The sequence below is a fragment of the Hordeum vulgare genome, chromosome 3H, assembly GCF_904849725.1.
Source record: "Hordeum vulgare subsp. vulgare chromosome 3H, MorexV3_pseudomolecules_assembly, whole genome shotgun sequence".
Lineage (NCBI taxonomy): Eukaryota > Viridiplantae > Streptophyta > Magnoliopsida > Poales > Poaceae > Hordeum > Hordeum vulgare.
The window spans coordinates 375,227,292-375,244,991 of record NC_058520.1 but is presented as its reverse complement, the minus strand read 5'-3'; the positions used below and the strand labels follow the sequence as shown (position 1 = coordinate 375,244,991).

The 17,700-nt window shown below is 41.1% G+C and overlaps 1 protein-coding gene across 1 annotated transcript; it reads left to right on the top strand.

The window, feature by feature from the left end:
• The first annotated feature begins 464 nt into the window (after positions 1–464).
• On the top strand, positions 465–4,705 carry LOC123443901 (protein SEH1). The gene is made up of 8 exons (XM_045120451.1): positions 465–748; positions 1,277–1,388; positions 2,365–2,465; positions 2,680–2,757; positions 2,942–3,097; positions 3,403–3,515; positions 3,972–4,098; positions 4,205–4,705. The coding sequence occupies exons 1-8, from the start codon at positions 605–607 to the stop codon at positions 4,343–4,345; spliced, it is 972 nt and encodes a 323-aa protein (XP_044976386.1). The 5' UTR covers positions 465–604; the 3' UTR covers positions 4,346–4,705.
• The last annotated feature ends 12,995 nt before the right edge of the window (positions 4,706–17,700 follow it).

The following is a 17,700-nucleotide window of genomic DNA, read 5'->3' as shown; positions in this document are numbered from 1 at the left end:
GTCACTTTCTTTTAGCACTAAAGTTGCCTCCATCGCATCCAAAGTTGCCTTAAAAAAGTTTGACGAAACCTATTGATATGAGATCTAGTTTTAATGAATTCGTTACGAGAAACCCACCTGTGAAAACGAAACTGAATTTTGAGACTTAAATCAAAAGTTATAGTTTCTTAAACTTTTGAGCCACCAGATAAATGCACGTATGGACAAGATTCTTTTATATGGACTTTGTAATGCGTTGACAAGTCCTTCCATATTAAGAGGAGCGCTTGATCCCATCGCGCTCTAGCGCCCGCTAGCCACGTCCTAGGTTGAAAACGTCTTTCATTATTTTTTTAGAATTGGAAAAGTCTTTCATTGTTGTTTTTAGAATTTGAAAACGTCTTTTCATGGGCCTTCATTTCGGTGTCACCACGACTTCCCAGTCCCCTAAAAAAAACACTGCTCCCAGCAAACAACTACGTCTACCTGGGCCGCCAGGCTTCCTCCCCGAACACAACAACCGGGTCCGCGCAAAACTCTGAGCAGGCGAACGCTCTGGCCGCCGCCGCCGACGACGACGACGAGGAGCACGACATCTATTCTCAGGTGAGGAAGGGAGGCGGGAATGGCGGATCAGAAGGTGGCTCAGTTGGGGCCTGGAGCTGCGTGCTGCGGCTGGAACCACTGCGGCCGGCGCCTAGCCGCCGGCGCCGTCGATGGGTCCGTTTCCGTCTACGATTCTCAGCCGTCTCCCTCCTCCAAGTGGCAGGTCAGTCTACCGCACCACCACCAGTCCACCACCTTAAAGACGGAAACCCTAAAACCTCATATGGCACCCACCCACCCAGCGTCTCGTTCTTTCGCGTCCACTCGGGTGGTTTAGTACTGACCAATTTCTCATGAGTTCGTCAAGATTTACTGCAAGTTTAGAGCCTTTTGCTAGCATTCGATTCTTCGTGCACAATACGTCAATCATGTGGCTCGTTGCGTAGGTCTACGGGTACCAAGTTATTGCTCTGGGATGCGGTAATTAGTTTGCGTGTGGATATTTCAGTAGGAGACTGCAGTGTTTCTGCATTCTTGATACACCAAACTGGTTGCACATGCTGTTGAATGGTTCTATTTGTAAAGATCAGTGTGCCGATGTGAAATTGGCACTTGCTAGAAATTATGCTCGAGATGGAGTACTATGGGTGTTGGAATAGCATATATATCTCTGAACCATTGTATCTTTCTTTTGGTGTTTCTTGTGTACTAAGTGAGACTTGTTTCGTAATGTTGTCGGTCTTGCGATCAGGCCCATGAGCATGCCGTAGTGGCTGTCGTCTGGCTTCCTCCGGACTACGGGGATGCTATAGCTTGTGTCTGTGCCGACGGTACGCTGTCTTTGTGGGAGGAGATTGCAGAAGGTCAGCTTTTCTTGTTCCATCTTATTCTATGTTTCTAACAATCTTGCACTTTCATGATGGAGATAGTTGTGCTGTAATTAGCTTTTGTACTGAGAAGTCTGAAAGGACTTATGCATTGATGAGAATGAATTTGGAGACCACTCACCAACCAATAATCATTGATCTTGATTTAGTTGCCTCTTCGTCTTCTTTACTAGCTCAATTTTCCCATGAAATATACATGGAGAATAGTACTTGGGCGGTCCGTTCAGTACTGACTACCAATTAGCACATGTAGTCAGTTTGTCTCTTGTCATGTCCAGTACTGACTACCAGTACATCTGAAGCACTTCAGTTAGTTTACCACTCTGTCATGTTCAGTACTGACTATTGAGTAGATCCAAGTAAAAAAAAATTGATACATCAAACTCATTTTTAAAACTGGAATAGGAATATTTCACTAGACTTTGCAGCACAATGCAACATATCATGTAATCCCAAACTGGCCTTTATGTGATTTAAGGAGCTACTTGGATCTTGAATATTTAAAACATATGACTAATTTTATCAAATTTGAGTTTGCAACGACGAAAAACTATGTTTGTTTGCTTCTCTCGACACCAGTAATATCAACTTTTACACCTCAAGCAGCCGGTCTTGCAAAAAATCTACTTATATACATTTTCCAAGATAACTTAATCGAGAAATCTTAAATCTGGTAGTATGTACCAAATAACTTATTAATTAATCTAGTCTTGGCTAACACTTATATGTAAAGAAATCAGTTTTGCTGAAGGTAATCATTCAAACAACCTTTAAGCTTCATTGTTTCCGTCAGCTCTGGACTTCTTATACATCAAAGCTGCATTCTGCTTCATTTTATATAATTACGGAAATATACGTAGTACGCTTGTCATTGCTGTATTTCATTCCCTTTCTATTCTTCACTAATGGAACCTGGTAGGCAAGGCTCTCACTAAGAATTTTCCACTAACAGATGATCAACTTCCAATCTGGAGAAAATGTAAATTCTTTGAGGGTGGCAGTTCCCACATCCTAAATGTACAGTTTGGTTTGCTGCTGTCAAGTCTGAAAATGGTGAGTTACCCCTGACTCGTAAACCAGCAGTTTCATTTCACTTCTCACATGCAACAAGTTGTAAACTAGCCTGTGCTGAAGTGTTGTGTTGTTTCATTGTTTCGTTTGACTATGCTACAAGTTCTGTTTTTATTTTCCAAAGCTTTCTCACTGTTATGGATTCTTCGTTGCATCTGCGTCACTATTTATTAGTAACTCTTGCTGGTCTGTTTAGGTTGTTGCATACTCAGATGGTCAGGTGAAAGTCTATGAACTTTTGGATTCATTGGAATTGGACAAGTGGCAGCTTCAGGTTCATCTAAATTTTGCTCTCATTTGTCAACGTTCTCAACAATTGCATTTTAGTTCCTTTCTACTGCAGATGAATCTCTTGTTAATCTAAATTAGCAAACCCATTATTTCGTCATTCAAAGCGTTGTCGCCATTTACCTGTTTTGAAAAACTAGAACAATTCTGATTCCTAACAATAACTTCAGGCAGAGCTACAGAATATTACTGATCCTGTTTCCAGAATTGGGAAGCCAGCATGCATTTCTGCATCAATTGCATGGAGTCCTAGAAGAGGTGAAGGCCAGCAGGCTAGTTTTGCTATTGGTTTCAGTTCAGATTCTCCAAACTTTAACTCTTGCAAGGTTCGTGTACTGTTTTCATTGTTTCTTGTACGCTCGTCATGGAAATTATAAAACTTCTGCAACTTCATCCCAGCAATAATCTTAGTATTCTTATATTATCTTGCTTTTGGAGAAAAATAAAATAAGAGCTGTTATTAGGGTGATGACTGTGAATTGAAGTGATGAAGTCTACAAAGAGTAATTGAATGCAAATGCATATGATGTTGCTTTGGCTTTGCAGTGATGAGCAACCGACTTATCGTATTTCCTAGTTCATGAACTGATATTTTGTCTATGGTAATATTCTAATTTGAAATGGTAAACAGATTTGGGAGTTTGAAGAAGCTCACCAGCGCTGGCTTCCAGTTATTGAACTTGGTTCACCGGAGGATAAGGGGGAGAGAGTACATGCTGTAGCATGGGCTCCTAACATTGGCAGGTTAGCCCCATCTTGAGCGAACACGACAAGCCCATCCCGCTACCACTCATAACTCCTTTGGCCTCTTTACAATCCTTGCTCCAAGTCGGAAACCTTCTTTAATCTTTGCTCGATGAAATATTTCAATTTGCTCTCCCTGAAACCAGTATGGGAAGATTTCTCCCAATAGCTTCTTCACTAACATGTACATCATTGCTTGATGGAGGACAAGCTTCAAGTATATGTCTTGACATAATGCTCGACTTGAACTTGCATGCCTTGATAGTGAAGTTGAACCTAAGGGTAATTGAGATGGCTTTGTGTTGGGATGGGCTTGGAAAGAGCATGTCAATTGGGTAGATAATCATATTTTTGCTATGCTCATATCTAGATGCATTATTTCATTATTGATTGTTTGTGTTTGTCCTGACAATCTGTTGTTTTACCACATTGTCATGCTCTTGCAACAATTTTCAGACCATATGAGATGATAGCAGTTGCAACCTGCAAAGGCATTGCAGTGTGGCGTGTAGGCTTCAACCTTGAATCTGACGGCAGACTGTCAACAGAGAATGTTGCTGTACTTCCCGGCCACAATGGGGAGGTATGAACGAGAAACATGTTGCCTGAAATTGTGCTTCTTGTGTTTACGTGTCCTTTACAAGAACATGGTAGTATTTTCAGCTCACTTGCATTTCACATCCGACTAGGTATGGCAGTTGGAATGGGATATGGGCGGTATGACGCTTGCATCAACCGGAGTGGATGGCATGGTTAAGCTATGGCAAGCCAACTTAAATGGAGTTTGGCATGAGCAGGCCGTGCTTGACTGCAATGGGTCACACCAGTAAGGGCTGTTCGCAACAAATAGGATCCCAAATTGTCAGCACAAAGCCAACTTAAATGCCTTAATAGCTCTTCAACATGAAGATAGGATCCCAAATTGTTGTTGCTATCTGATCACAATTCTGCAAGGTTTCTTTCTGCATGGTTGGCTTTGCCCGAACAAAACTAGGTTCCTCAACCATGAATGCATGATGTACCTGTTATCCTTATCTTGTTGATGATGTAGCTGTTCTTTATGGCCATGTGACTGAAAAAAAAAATGGTTCACAGTTGATGATGTGTTTGTTCTCTTGTAAACAATTTAGCCTGCTGACTAACTTTATTTTATTCAACTGTCAACAAATCAGTTCACAGTTTCCTTGAAATAGTGTCCGTTGTCGTATACACCACACATGAAATATAACCCAAGAAATTGGGATATGGACAATGAGCTATGAGTAAGATCAATTTTACATTTCTGTTAGATAATAAATGTCATCAATCAGTTTTGAATATAAACAAGTACTACTCCCTCTGTTCATAAATAGTTTTGAGTATAACATGTTTTAACTTTTTTGAGACTCAGATGTGGTATATAGGTAGTATATAGACGAAAATGCCTGATGGCGAGCTGCATGGAGCTCGGTATCTGGGCCGCCAACATGCTTCGTGATCAGGTCATAATCATATTTATTACATGTATTCAGCTTGTCAGTTATTTATTTTATGCCGTATTCCGCAACAGTACAAAGTGCAGTGCACCTCTGCAAGTCTACACGGAAGCTCATCCAGCGTCCTCGTTGTACATGCACAGCATATGCATCACGTGCCAACCAGTGCGGCGATGGGCTTTGGTGTGCAAGCACACCACACATAGAAAAAGCTCTACATCTCACCCACACATTGAACCTAGCGTGACGAGCTCATGCCTCATGGTGCATATTTATTTGTTTTTTAGTGGATGGTGCATAATCACTTATGTGAGTTGATTCATCAACATGGTACGTGCATTAACTGCACTTTCCTTTGATTTTTTTTTTTTTGGAAATTTTCCTTTAGAATTTGTTTGGATAGTTGACTAAGAAAACTTTTTGGACTTTTTGATATGATCAGGATGATCTGCGTAGAAAATAGGAAAATAATCAGCATAGCACCCAAAATATAATTTTTTCATGAGCGAGCAATTTATATCTTTGTTTTTTATACACGTGTAAAACTAACAAATATTGTTTGCAATTCACTATTCAGCGGGCGCCCATGTGTAAAATTGCAAATTCCATGTTGACCGGTTGCTCCATTTGTATCAGACGAAAGTATCTCAGTGCATTTCGAGATTTGGTGCCGCCGGTGGCGCTCAGCTAAAATCATCGTCCTCTAAATAACTAGTAAATTACAAAAAGAAAAGTAAATTTCAGATAGTATTTGTCACATGACTATACTATATGATAAGTAGTCATATTCAAACTAGAAACATACATGTAAAATTCATTTTCCCAAATATGCACGAGAGTGAACAAAAATCAAATGGCTGATTCGAGGAACCATCATGAGACTAGTACCATGAACCGTACGTATAAAATGTATGTATAGTGAAAAATAATAATATTAGTCATGCATTTTATAATTTTGCGTTGCGTACATTTACAAAAGGTTCAACATATATTTACAAAAAATGTTCATTGTATTCTTTTTAAAAACTCAACCGCACATTTAAAAAATGTAAGCCATGTATCTAGAAATTGTTTAGATTGTATTTTTAAAAGTGTTCTTTGTGTATTTTAGTAATATGTGACCAAATTTTCAAAATTGCATGATTTTCTATAAAATGTGAATATTTTTATTCTTGCTATACATGACCTTTTTTCACTTCTTTATATATAAGACTAATTATTTGTCTTTCAAAAAATATATGCAGGAAAGAAGTTTTTTCATGCACATTTTTTCTTTTGAATCGTCCACACATACAGTGTAGTCTGCTACAGAAATAGAAACATCGCCAACTAAAAAAAAGAAACAACTAATGGTGTGCTGTATTTGTTTTACCATCATATAGGTGTTGACTAGACAATTAGTGTGCCAGCCAAGCAGATGTACAGCGCGGCAAAGAGCATCAAAATGTAAGCGAGCCGTTCCTACCATCTTAAATGCGGCCCACAGTCATACAATACACCGGCGGCCCATGTAGAAAGCTAAGACACTATCCCACGGCATCTCTGTATTTCATACTAACTAGCGCCGGTATAAAACTGAAAATGCACGATACACATATCCTAAAGAGCGAGCAGATGGCTGAGATTCCGAGCCTCATGACGCTCGTCCTCCATGTTAAATGGAATCGAGAAACAAATAAGAGAGACAACAAATGATTCAACTGTCTCCTTTCCATTGACGATGATGTCTTATATAGGATTACAAAAGGTGCCTCCAAGGGGTGTCTGTACAAAGGGACATGAGCAACCGACATGCCAAAAGTAACTGTCTTGGTAATTAAGAAAAGCAAGGATTAACATAATTAATTAATCATAACACTCCCCCTAATCCATGCTTGTTTGTGTAAGCATCATCATCTTGAAAAAGCTCCTCTAAAAACCATGTGGGAAAAATATGAGGAGATAGGTGTTTGATATATTGCTAAAACTCCTTCAAACCCAGTGGAAAAATAAGGAGAAAAATGATGCAACATATAATGGTTATTGCCTCTTTTAACTCAATACGAGAAAACTCATAGAATTAAGAGGTCAATAAATATGTTGTACATACTTTCCTAAAAACCCCAATGGGGAAAACTGAAAGTATGACATATGATCTCGTGTTGATAGTACCTCATTAAAAACCTTCATGAAAACCTATATAGTAACTCATGGAGGGAAAAAGAGTATAATATGATGCATTGAACAGGAACAATTTAGGAAGATACTCCTCCTGATTCTTGCAAATTTCGAAGCCGGTCGGCACATACCAATTCCATGAACATGTTTGTGGAATGTAAAAGTTGGTAGAGATTCCGTGACCAAATCAGTCACATGATTTGATTTGCAAGAAATGCAATATAGCGATATTGCTTATTATGTAACCTGTTTGCATCCGGGCAACACAAGCAACATTATCTTTGAGATAATGGTTGGTGGATGTAGCCATGAGGTCTGTTTCGAAGACTCTTCGTGAGAGAGCTACCATAGCTAGTATGAACACTAAGCTTGTCTACGATCTGACATAGTGGGGATCAGATCGATGTATCCAATAATATCGGTGCTCACATTTCTGTGAAACTAAAAACCGAGGACAAGATGTTTGATGCGCCTTGGAGATATCGAAAGATATTCTTCCCAACCAATTGTGTTTGGTGGATCCAATGGCATTATGGAACGTTGAGTCCCAATATCTCATTTCCACCATCTCTTGGTCTAAATAGATCTTTCCCTACGTCTAGAGAATGAACTACCATGAGAGTTATCGATGGATAAGATTTTTCCACAATGAATTTCTCCAATATATTTTGGATATAGACAACATAGTATACCATAATGTATGAATGAAGGTGCTCAAGTGTAGTAACGAGCGGTATTTTGATTTACCCAAATCCTTCATTTGAAACTCCGTCATTTAGATGATTACATGCGTCGTCATTGGAGACCCACAAACATGGATAATCATCATTGTAGGAGTAATCCTTGTGTATAAGGAACTCCCTACGTCAGTTGTACCATATATACCGACAACAATAAGTCGTATGGTGACTTACTGATTTTTACACAATGTATGTTGCATTTTGCATTTCGATTCAGAAGTGAGATTCCATTGAGAATCAATCATATATGTCTGAATCTAGTGATCCACATGAATATGTGATTACTACATCTATCAACTGCGCAGATAGATGATTTTATACCGCCAATGATATAAGTTATCAGAAAGAGATTCCACCTCTAGAGAATAGTTGGGTATCTGCGTGAACCCTTGTGCTACAATACTTGCTCTTTGTTTCACCACCTCGTTGTTCTCAATTCTGTTTCCAGAAGAAAACTGGTGTAGGTATTGCTTATGAATACCTTTCCATTATTGAGCAAGATCATTTCTACATAGATTATACCCTTTGCTTGAGTTCGGTCCGAATGTTGTTCACACTTTGCCATGGCCATGGTCTTTGGATCCGAATCATGTGAAAGGTTTTGCAATCTAGTTGAAAAATGTATGTCGACAATTGTAGACTTCTGGTTATATGATTCTCCAGAACCTATATATCAATATATAGTTGATGGAAACATCGTTACCCATGGTGATTACTCGCGTTTTCCCAATGCGATTGAGTCGGGTATTCCGATGTCCCGGTCATTGTGTGCACTATGACCAGGGTTGGTGGAGGTTTCCCATCCACTGGGTGTACTACCCATTAGGTGTCTGTCAACGTGAAGTTGACTTGCATTTACTGATTCATAGGCCTTGATATCCTTGCTTGCAAAGAAACTGAATCCTAATGTACTTTTGCCATACATCTCCCCGTGTTGCATCGAACGGGGAGTGGAGTGGTTTTTGTTGGTACCTCCACTCTTTCAGGCGTAATTTTGTAGGATTGTAGGATTGTGTGACACCATTATATTCAGTAAATGAGTCTGGCAGGTTATTTGCAATGTGTTGCAAATCTTCTGAACGCATGGTTTAGATCTTTGAGTACGTGGATTTGAGGCAGAAATGTGTTGAACATTCCACTAATTTCCAGGCATTCTTTATGGTACTTGAATTCTCCCCCTAATGCCTGGAAATATTCCTCATTGAATCAGCATACTGGCCTTGAATAACTCCCCATGTGAGGGGTTTGAGGTATTGACGGTAATACAATTATTCCTCACATAGATCCCAACTATATGTTGAGGGGCCAATGATGTATGCCGGGTGGTGATATCGGTATGCAACCGAATTACCGCAGATGGAAAATACTTGGTAGATTTCCACGTATCAAAGATAAAGGGGAATAATATTATGCAGTTCGGTCAGGAGCGTGTAAAACTGCATGACTCCAACGTAAAGTTGGTAAGTTGCAATTTCAAAGTAAAGATCATGCAATGAGCTTAATTCTTTGGATAGGATTCTACCAAACCATTTTGAGTCTAGACAAATAGGACAAATTGCTAAACTTCAATCCAAGGGCCATAGAGAAGGCACTCAAGGAGAATTCGGCAATGTTATCCATTCGATTTGCTTGAAATCGATGTCAGGATAATGAGCCAATGGTTTCATGTGGATAAATCACACTTGAGACAATCGTATAGATATGTCTTTTAGAACCATGGAATACCTGAATGGTCTAGTCAATGGATGGGAAGAGCCACTTACCTCGACTTGATGCATTCAAGGAGTCTGAGCGGTTCAGCGTAGACTTTAAGGTGCGCGAGCCTTAAAATTAGCTTCCCTGTGTCACATGCAGTGCACACAAAATACAAATACTGTTAGAATTTAGCATCATAATAACCATAAAAATATTGGAATTGCTGATAGTTCCGATTTCAACCCAATGTCTCGATGACCAAGGCGAGTATGCCAAGTTTGTCATGTACAAGACATTTTGGAAAACTATCTTGGGCGCAACGTGTGCTACGGGTTGTGTAGTATGTGTATTACAATCTAGATGATACATAGAGAATGTGCTTGCCATATCCGTTGCATATGGTAAAGAGAAGTTAGTCCTCTTTGTTGTCATCATAAGTTTCGCTATGGAAACTATTTTGACAAACACCTCTATAGTTTAGTAGGGTATGAGTTAAACCAGGAGCAATGAAGCATCCTGACATTACGCGAGTACCCAGAGGGGTAGTAAATATGACTCGAGTTGAGCCAGCAAATACCTCATCGCGTCTAGCGATTTTAAAATATCTCCTTTCTCTCAACGAGAGTGGAAACATTGGACTTCCCTGACTATAGAGTTTGTGGTGCATATGTCCACAGGGCACATATCATCTTTCATTGGATTAACTCCCGTAGAAATCTATATATAGACATGAAGATTCTCAATATGAAAATCACTGTCAGATATATATAATACATATAAATTTATTTGTCCCAAAGTGCTGATACAATATACTGTGATATACAATATATGATGACAACAATACTTATGTTGTTGATACAACATCATAAATGGACATAAATAAATATTGACCACTCAAGAGATTGAGAGACTACTCGTAGTCTCCAAACATGTCGGTTGAGGCATCTTCTACCTTCATGTTCTCTTCCTCATAGGGTCCCGTGACACCTGGTGATGTCGGGTTGAAAGTCGAAGTGAGCTTCAAACCTTTGCCCTTGAGTTCATTGTATCCCAGGAACAGAAGTGAATCCTGGATTGCGCATATTATCCCACGGGATACAAGAGCGATCATGATGTCCATGACCCAGATAGGGCAGTGGTGGCCATTGACGGCGAATGCCTCAAATTCTATAGCCATATGTTACCTCTATGGGTAAACCAGAGATAATTAATTTACATTGAGTAAATTAAAGATCATCATGGTTGATGTTGTCAGGAACTTAGCAAAATTAATGGATATTTTAAAAAGTTGCCTTGAAACCATTAATGTGAATCTCAAATTGTTAAGTATGACACCTTGAAGATAATCTCTAAAATGGAGTAGATCTCGCAGCACTAGGGAGTATAATCTGATGAAATCAGTAGATACTCACTCGTAATGCCTTATGTCATGACTTACAAAAATGTGTGGGAGAGCACTTTGTAAAGCAATCATAATGTCGAAATGACAAAATCTAGGCTTTATCAATAGTCATCGATAATCTGCATATGCAGTAGATCTATATGACTACCTTGTGGTCTCAAGCATCAAGTTGAAGAAATCACTTTGAATTTTGCATTTGCATTTGCAAGAAATTGAAAATCTCAATTGCAAATAGATGTATTAATATCGACATATAGCGAACATGGAGATACATACATTCCGGGATACATCGTACTCAACGGATAGACAATACTTCAGAGGTACTGAATTTATCTTGCAAGAGATTTGAAATCTCTATTACAAATAGATGTAATTAATCTCAACACGTGATAAACATGGAAATATATTACATCAACTTAAGATCTGGAATACAATTCAGTACTCAACAGAAATACACTACTATTGTAATGAATAGTCATGATGTTGCAAACTTGATGCTCAAGTGAGAAACTTGAATTGCATAGACCCCAAATTATATGAGATGATCTTGTATCAAGTTGCAAGATAATTCAGCAAAGTGAATTAATATTTTGTGAAAAGAAATGATCACAATCGCATTGAGATTGTTTTGTGAAAGAAAAAAATATCAATCTCATATCAATATTGTTGTGCGAGAAAATTTAATCTCATTCGCAAAACAATGTCGTTGTAATGATAAGACATGTTATAGGATTGCTATAAAAGCAAACACATTGAACATGCTACATATAACAACCACACATTTTCTAGAATGTTAAAACTCAACAGAAAGGGCTGAAATGCAAAGTCCAAGAAGCTAGATTGCTCGATTGCAAAATGCAGTAAAGCGTAAAGCTAAACAACAAAGATCCGTAAGACCGAGGATTGAACCACAATTTACTTGGACCTATTTAGTACTAAGATAAAGTCAAAGGACTAAATCATGAAATGGTTGGAAGGATAAGAATTTCCCAATTTCTCTCCTGAGCGGTTCCTCCAGACGCCGCCGTTCGCATCACGAAGATGCACGCAATGAACGCGGGGCGAGCGCATCCACGGCCTCGCTGCTGGCCACGGCACGAGTGGGCGCGACCATGGCTTGGCGTAGGGACCCGTCTATGGGCGGCCGAGCGGAGGCGCTTGGCGTGGCACGACCGGGTGGCCGGGGCGCTTAGCGCGGCGCGGCCAGCGTTGTGAGGGCGGGAACGCAAGCACCGGAGACCGCCTCTTGGCTCAGTACTGTATTTAACAAGTTAAAACATGAATGAAATTACGGCTAGAAAAACTGCTAGGTGACTTATCTGTTGATATGTTTCAATCAACGAAGCAAACAAGCAAACACAGTAATAGCCGCTGGTTGCCTAAATTTCCATCCATACGCACATGGTCACATATGGCAGGAAATCTAGTCAATCGAGAAGATAAGGCGAGAGAAAGAGGAGGGGGGATCCCAAACAACTCGATCCCCAATCCTCACGGGACTGAACAGGCGGAGACTCCCACGGATGGCCGACCGGCCGCATCATTGAATAGCGACGAGGCTCTTCTCGTCGAGGCCAAGGGCCACGGCCGCATCGCGCCCTCAGGCCGATGCATCGCACGGCAGGGATTGCCATCGACAGTCATGCCGGGGAGTGGCTTCACCGGGGACGGAGGCGAGCTCCGAGCGGCGCAGCGGTGGAGAGGCCGAGATCGGCCGCTGACCAAATCCCGACGCGGCGAGGGTGGAGAAGTGGCCGGCAGGTGCGGCGCCCCAACATCGATGGCGCACGGCTGCTCAAGCCCTCGACCATCTTCGGCTGTGGCGGAGTGAGTCCATGCGCGATCCACGCCGCCGTCGGAGGCGGAGCCCAGAGGTGGAGGCGGGGCCGGGCGCAGCCACAGCCTGGTGCGAGCGGGCATGGCCAGCCACAACGTGGGCGGGCGCAGCCGCAGTCTGGCACGCGCAGGAAGGCAGTCGCGCGGAGCGCACGATGCGGCGCAGCGCGGGCGACGGCCGGAACGTCGCGTCGCGCGGCGTGCAGCCGTAGTCACCGTCGGTTTTCTCGGTGGCCTTTGCTCTTCGTAGAGACTCGTGACTGATAAAGTGTTAAATGGAATCGAGAAACAAACAAGAGAGACAACAAATGATTCAACTGTCTCCTTTTCATTGACGATGATGTCTTATATAGGATTACAAAGGGTGCCTCCAAGGGGTGTCTGTACAAAGGGACATGAGCAACCGACATGCCAAAAGTAACTGCCTTGGTAATTAAGAAAAGCAAGGATTAACATAATTAATTAATCATAACACTCCAAAACACCTCTCTCGTATATAGACACGTTTTACTATGTTTACTCACTCATCATTTGAATCCGCATCTTATAATACTATTATATTTATGAACAAAACGAGTAGTAGGTATATTGGCCCGTAGGTTGAGCCCACGTTGGTCCTTGAATAGTACTATTATCCATCCATTCTAGGATGGATTGCATATCGTGTTCTATAACTCTAATGAACGGACCCAAACGATGATTTTGTCCGTTTTTCGTCCGTTTGTGTCGTTCATCGGTCTGTTCCTGTCCACTTTTTTAAATGGGTCAGTATATGCATCCAACGAAAAGTAAGTGAACAACAACACTGTGGTAATATAATAATGAGAGAATGGTGAGTGGGGTGGCGCATCGAATTAAATAAGAAGACAGTTGTGGGTGGATGACTGTGTGACAAATAGGCCAGGCCGGCCAGATGCGAACACAAAGAAGGCGCGCACGCATCCGCTTCGTGTCCATGTCGACGCATCTCAATCCCAAATTTAAGCGGACATGTTGGAAATGAGTCCACACGTTGGACCATCATTTTTGTCAACGTAGATCCAAACAAACGACGACGGACAAAATAAATCGTCTCACTGAAGTTGCCGTAACACTGATTGGAAGCTACCAATGCGACTGGCACCAACCACAAGTTTATGCTACTGTTTGTGTTTGATATTATCCTTATCTGGTTGATGATGTAGACGTTCTTTATGGCCATGTGATGAAAAAAAATGGTTCACACTTGATGATATATCTATTCTCTTGTAAAAGATTTAGCCTGCTGACTAACTTTGTTTTTCTTCAACTGTCAACAAATCAGTTCACAGTTTCCTTGGAATAGTGTTCGTTGTCGTACCGCATATGAAATATGAAATATAACCCAAGAAATTGGGATGTGGAAAATCAGCTATGAGTAAGATCAATTTTGCATTTCACTTAGATAATAAATGTCATCAATCAATTTCAAATATAAACAAGTACTACTACCTCTGTGAAAGGACGTGGATGTCGCCTAAAGGGGGGGGTGAATAGGCGCTTTAAAATAATTACGGTTTAGGCTTGAACAAATGCGGAATAAAACTAACGTTTAATTTGTCAAGCACAAAACCTACAACAACTAGGCTCACCTATGTGCACCAACAACTTATGCTAAGCAAGATAAACAACTAAGTAATAGCAAAATATATGATAATAAACAATATGGCTATCACAAAGTAAAGTGCATAAGTAAAGGGTTCGGCTAAGAGATAACCGAGGCACGTGGAGACGATGATGTATCCCGAAGTTCACACCCTTGCGGATGCTAATCTCCGTTGGAGCGGTGTGGAGTCACAATGCTCCTCAAGATGCCACTAAGGCCAACGTAATTTTCTCACGCTCTCGCACAATGCAAGATGCCGTGATTCCACTAAGGGACCCTTGAGGGCGGTCACCGAACCTGTACAAATGGCAAACCTTGGGGGCGGTCACCGATACCCGTACAAATTGCTCGGGGCAATCTTCACAACCTAATTGGAGACCCCGACGCTTGCCCGGAGCTTTACACCATAATGATTGAGCTCCGAGACACCACCAAGCTTTTAGGACGCCAAAGCATCCATGAAGAACAATATCTAGGGTACTAAGTACCAAAGGTAATAAGCTTCTCAAACTTCACTTCCACGTATCACCGTGGAGAACTCAAACGATGCAACTAATACAATGGCAAGGGCACACGGACTGACCAAGTCCTTCTCTCCCAAATCCCACCAAAGCAACTAATGCTAGGGAGGAAAATGAGAGGAAGAATGAAGAAGAAAACGAAGAACTCCAAGAACTAGACCCAAGGGGTTCCCCTCACTCAGAGGAGAAAGTGATTGGTGAAAATGTGGATCTAGATCTCCTCTCTCTTTTCCCTCAAGAACTAGCAAGAATCGTTGGAGGGATTGAGAGTTAGCAAGCTCGAAGAAGGTCAACAATGGAGGAAGAACACGAGCTAAAGAGATAAGGTTCAATGGGGAAGAAGACCCCCTTTTATAGGTGGGGGAAAATCCAACCGTTAAGCCTCACAGCCCGCACAGAGCGGTACTACCGCCCATGGAGCGGTACTACCGCTCGGTAGGTTCACCAACCATGCTGAGGCCAAAAAGTATGCAAAAAACAGTCCGACGGAGCGGTACTACCGCTCGTGGAGCGGTACTACCGCTAGGGAGCGGTATTAAAAAATTACTACCGCTAGGGAGCGGTAGTAAAAAATTACTACCGCTCTGGGGCGGTACTACCTCTCCGGGGGCGGTACTACCGCTACAGGAGCGGTACTACCGCTGGCACGAGGAGCGGTACTACCGGTGGATACTGAAACTGCTGTAACTTTCGCATACGGACTCCGAATTCAACGAAACCAAGTTTGTTGGAAAGCTAACGACATGGGCTAAGACAATCTTGATAGAAATATCAATAAGAAGCAAGTGAGAAAAGTCCCATAATAAAATGACGAGAACCCTTCTTCGAATAAGACCGGTAAAAACTCCCAACATCGAAAACATCATAGAAGATGCATATGGACTCCGTTTTCGATGAACTCGAGCTTGTCATGAAGATGAACATAAGATCTAAAACTCACAAAGAGAAACACCAAACAAGAACCAAGAAGTATGATGCAAGGATGCAAATGGTTTGAGCTCTCACCGAACGACACGATCAAGCTACTCACTTGAGAGCCCCCCTTGACAGTACGACAATCTATCCTAAAACAGAAAACCTATCAAGGACAAACCTATACCTTGCACCTTGTCCTCTTGAGCTAGATGACGATGATCTTGGCTTCCTCAAGATGGACCACATTTCTTGCTTGCGTTGACTTGATGAAGACTAGTTGATTGCTCGCCCATACACACTCTAGGTGAGCCGCTCTTCAGCATATCTTCACAAGTCCATTGCCACCATCCTCCACCACTTGATGTCATCCTCCATGGGTTGTATGAGATCTTCCTCTTGACGCAAGCGCATGGAAACACACCTAACCCCACATAGGACTCTCACGAACACCATGGGTTAGTACACAAATACGTAATGGACAATGCTTACCATACCATGGGATCACTTCATCCCTTTCGGTACATCTTGTACGCTTTGTGTGTTGATCATCTTGATTTACTCTTTGTATGACGATCTTGATCAACCTTGTGTCTCTATGACCATTCTTTGGATAATACCTTGAATACCACCTTGATCATCATATAAACTCCTTGAACCCAACAGATGGACTTCAAGAAGTGCCTATGGACAAATCCTATAAATATAACTTAAGGCAACCATTAGTCCATTGGAATTGTCATCAATTACTAAAACCACATATGGGAGATATATGCTCTAACAATCTCCCCCATTTTGGTAATTGATGACAACCACTTCAAGAGAGTTTATATAAGGAAATAAACATAACCAAGCGCACACATACAAAGCAATAATGCATGCGTGCAAGATGTAAATGCTTACGCAATAAAAGCAAAACCCTCTAAACATATCCAAAGTAAACTCTCAAAACTTCTCCCCCATTGGCATCGATTGCCCAAATGGACGAAAAGTTTAGAAAGCCAATATATTTGGTGGTCCTCCAAAAAGTGTGTACTTCTCAGCAAATGAGTGCAAACAAATACACAAATACAATGATAGGTAGTTGGAGGAAAACAAACTATATTGAGGACCCAAAAATTGCAAATAAAAGGATCGTATGCCACAAAGACATACAAAAATAGAGGCAAGCAATCAAAAGATACCAGATGGAACAAACAACCATATGGTCCTTCGAACCACATGAATAAAAGATATTATGATAAAGGCAACAAAGTGTTTTATCAAAACTAGAGAAGCTCCCCATGATTTGTGCACTAATAAGAGAATTTTGTATTTGATACAAGTGCACAAAATAGTATCGTTGCTCCCCCAAAATTAATAAAAACACACAACGAGTGCAAGATAAATGAGATGATAAGCATATCACTTGCACAAAACAAATGGTTGAGCAACATGTAAAAGAAGCAACTGAAGAATAGGCTCAACCAAAATAGTGTGTGTGAGTCATGGCAAAGCACTTGAGAAGACTAAGATAAGGATGAGCATTACTCATCAACATAGTCTTGATGAAATGAGACACAAAGTGCAAGACATATAATTCCCCCCCACACACATACTAGAAAATGGGTTCACAAGCTTACTAATAAACAAAATAAGAACCAACGCTTGTGACAACCCATGGTGAAGATAGGAAATAAGAACCTTGTCAAGAGGAGGGATACCAATCAAAATGGCAAAACCCTCATCAAGACAAGCATGAGGAAAAATAATCTTCACGGCCAAAGAGTGCATCAAGATGTAGGAAAATAAGATACGCACTCAAGACAAATCCTTTCATGAAG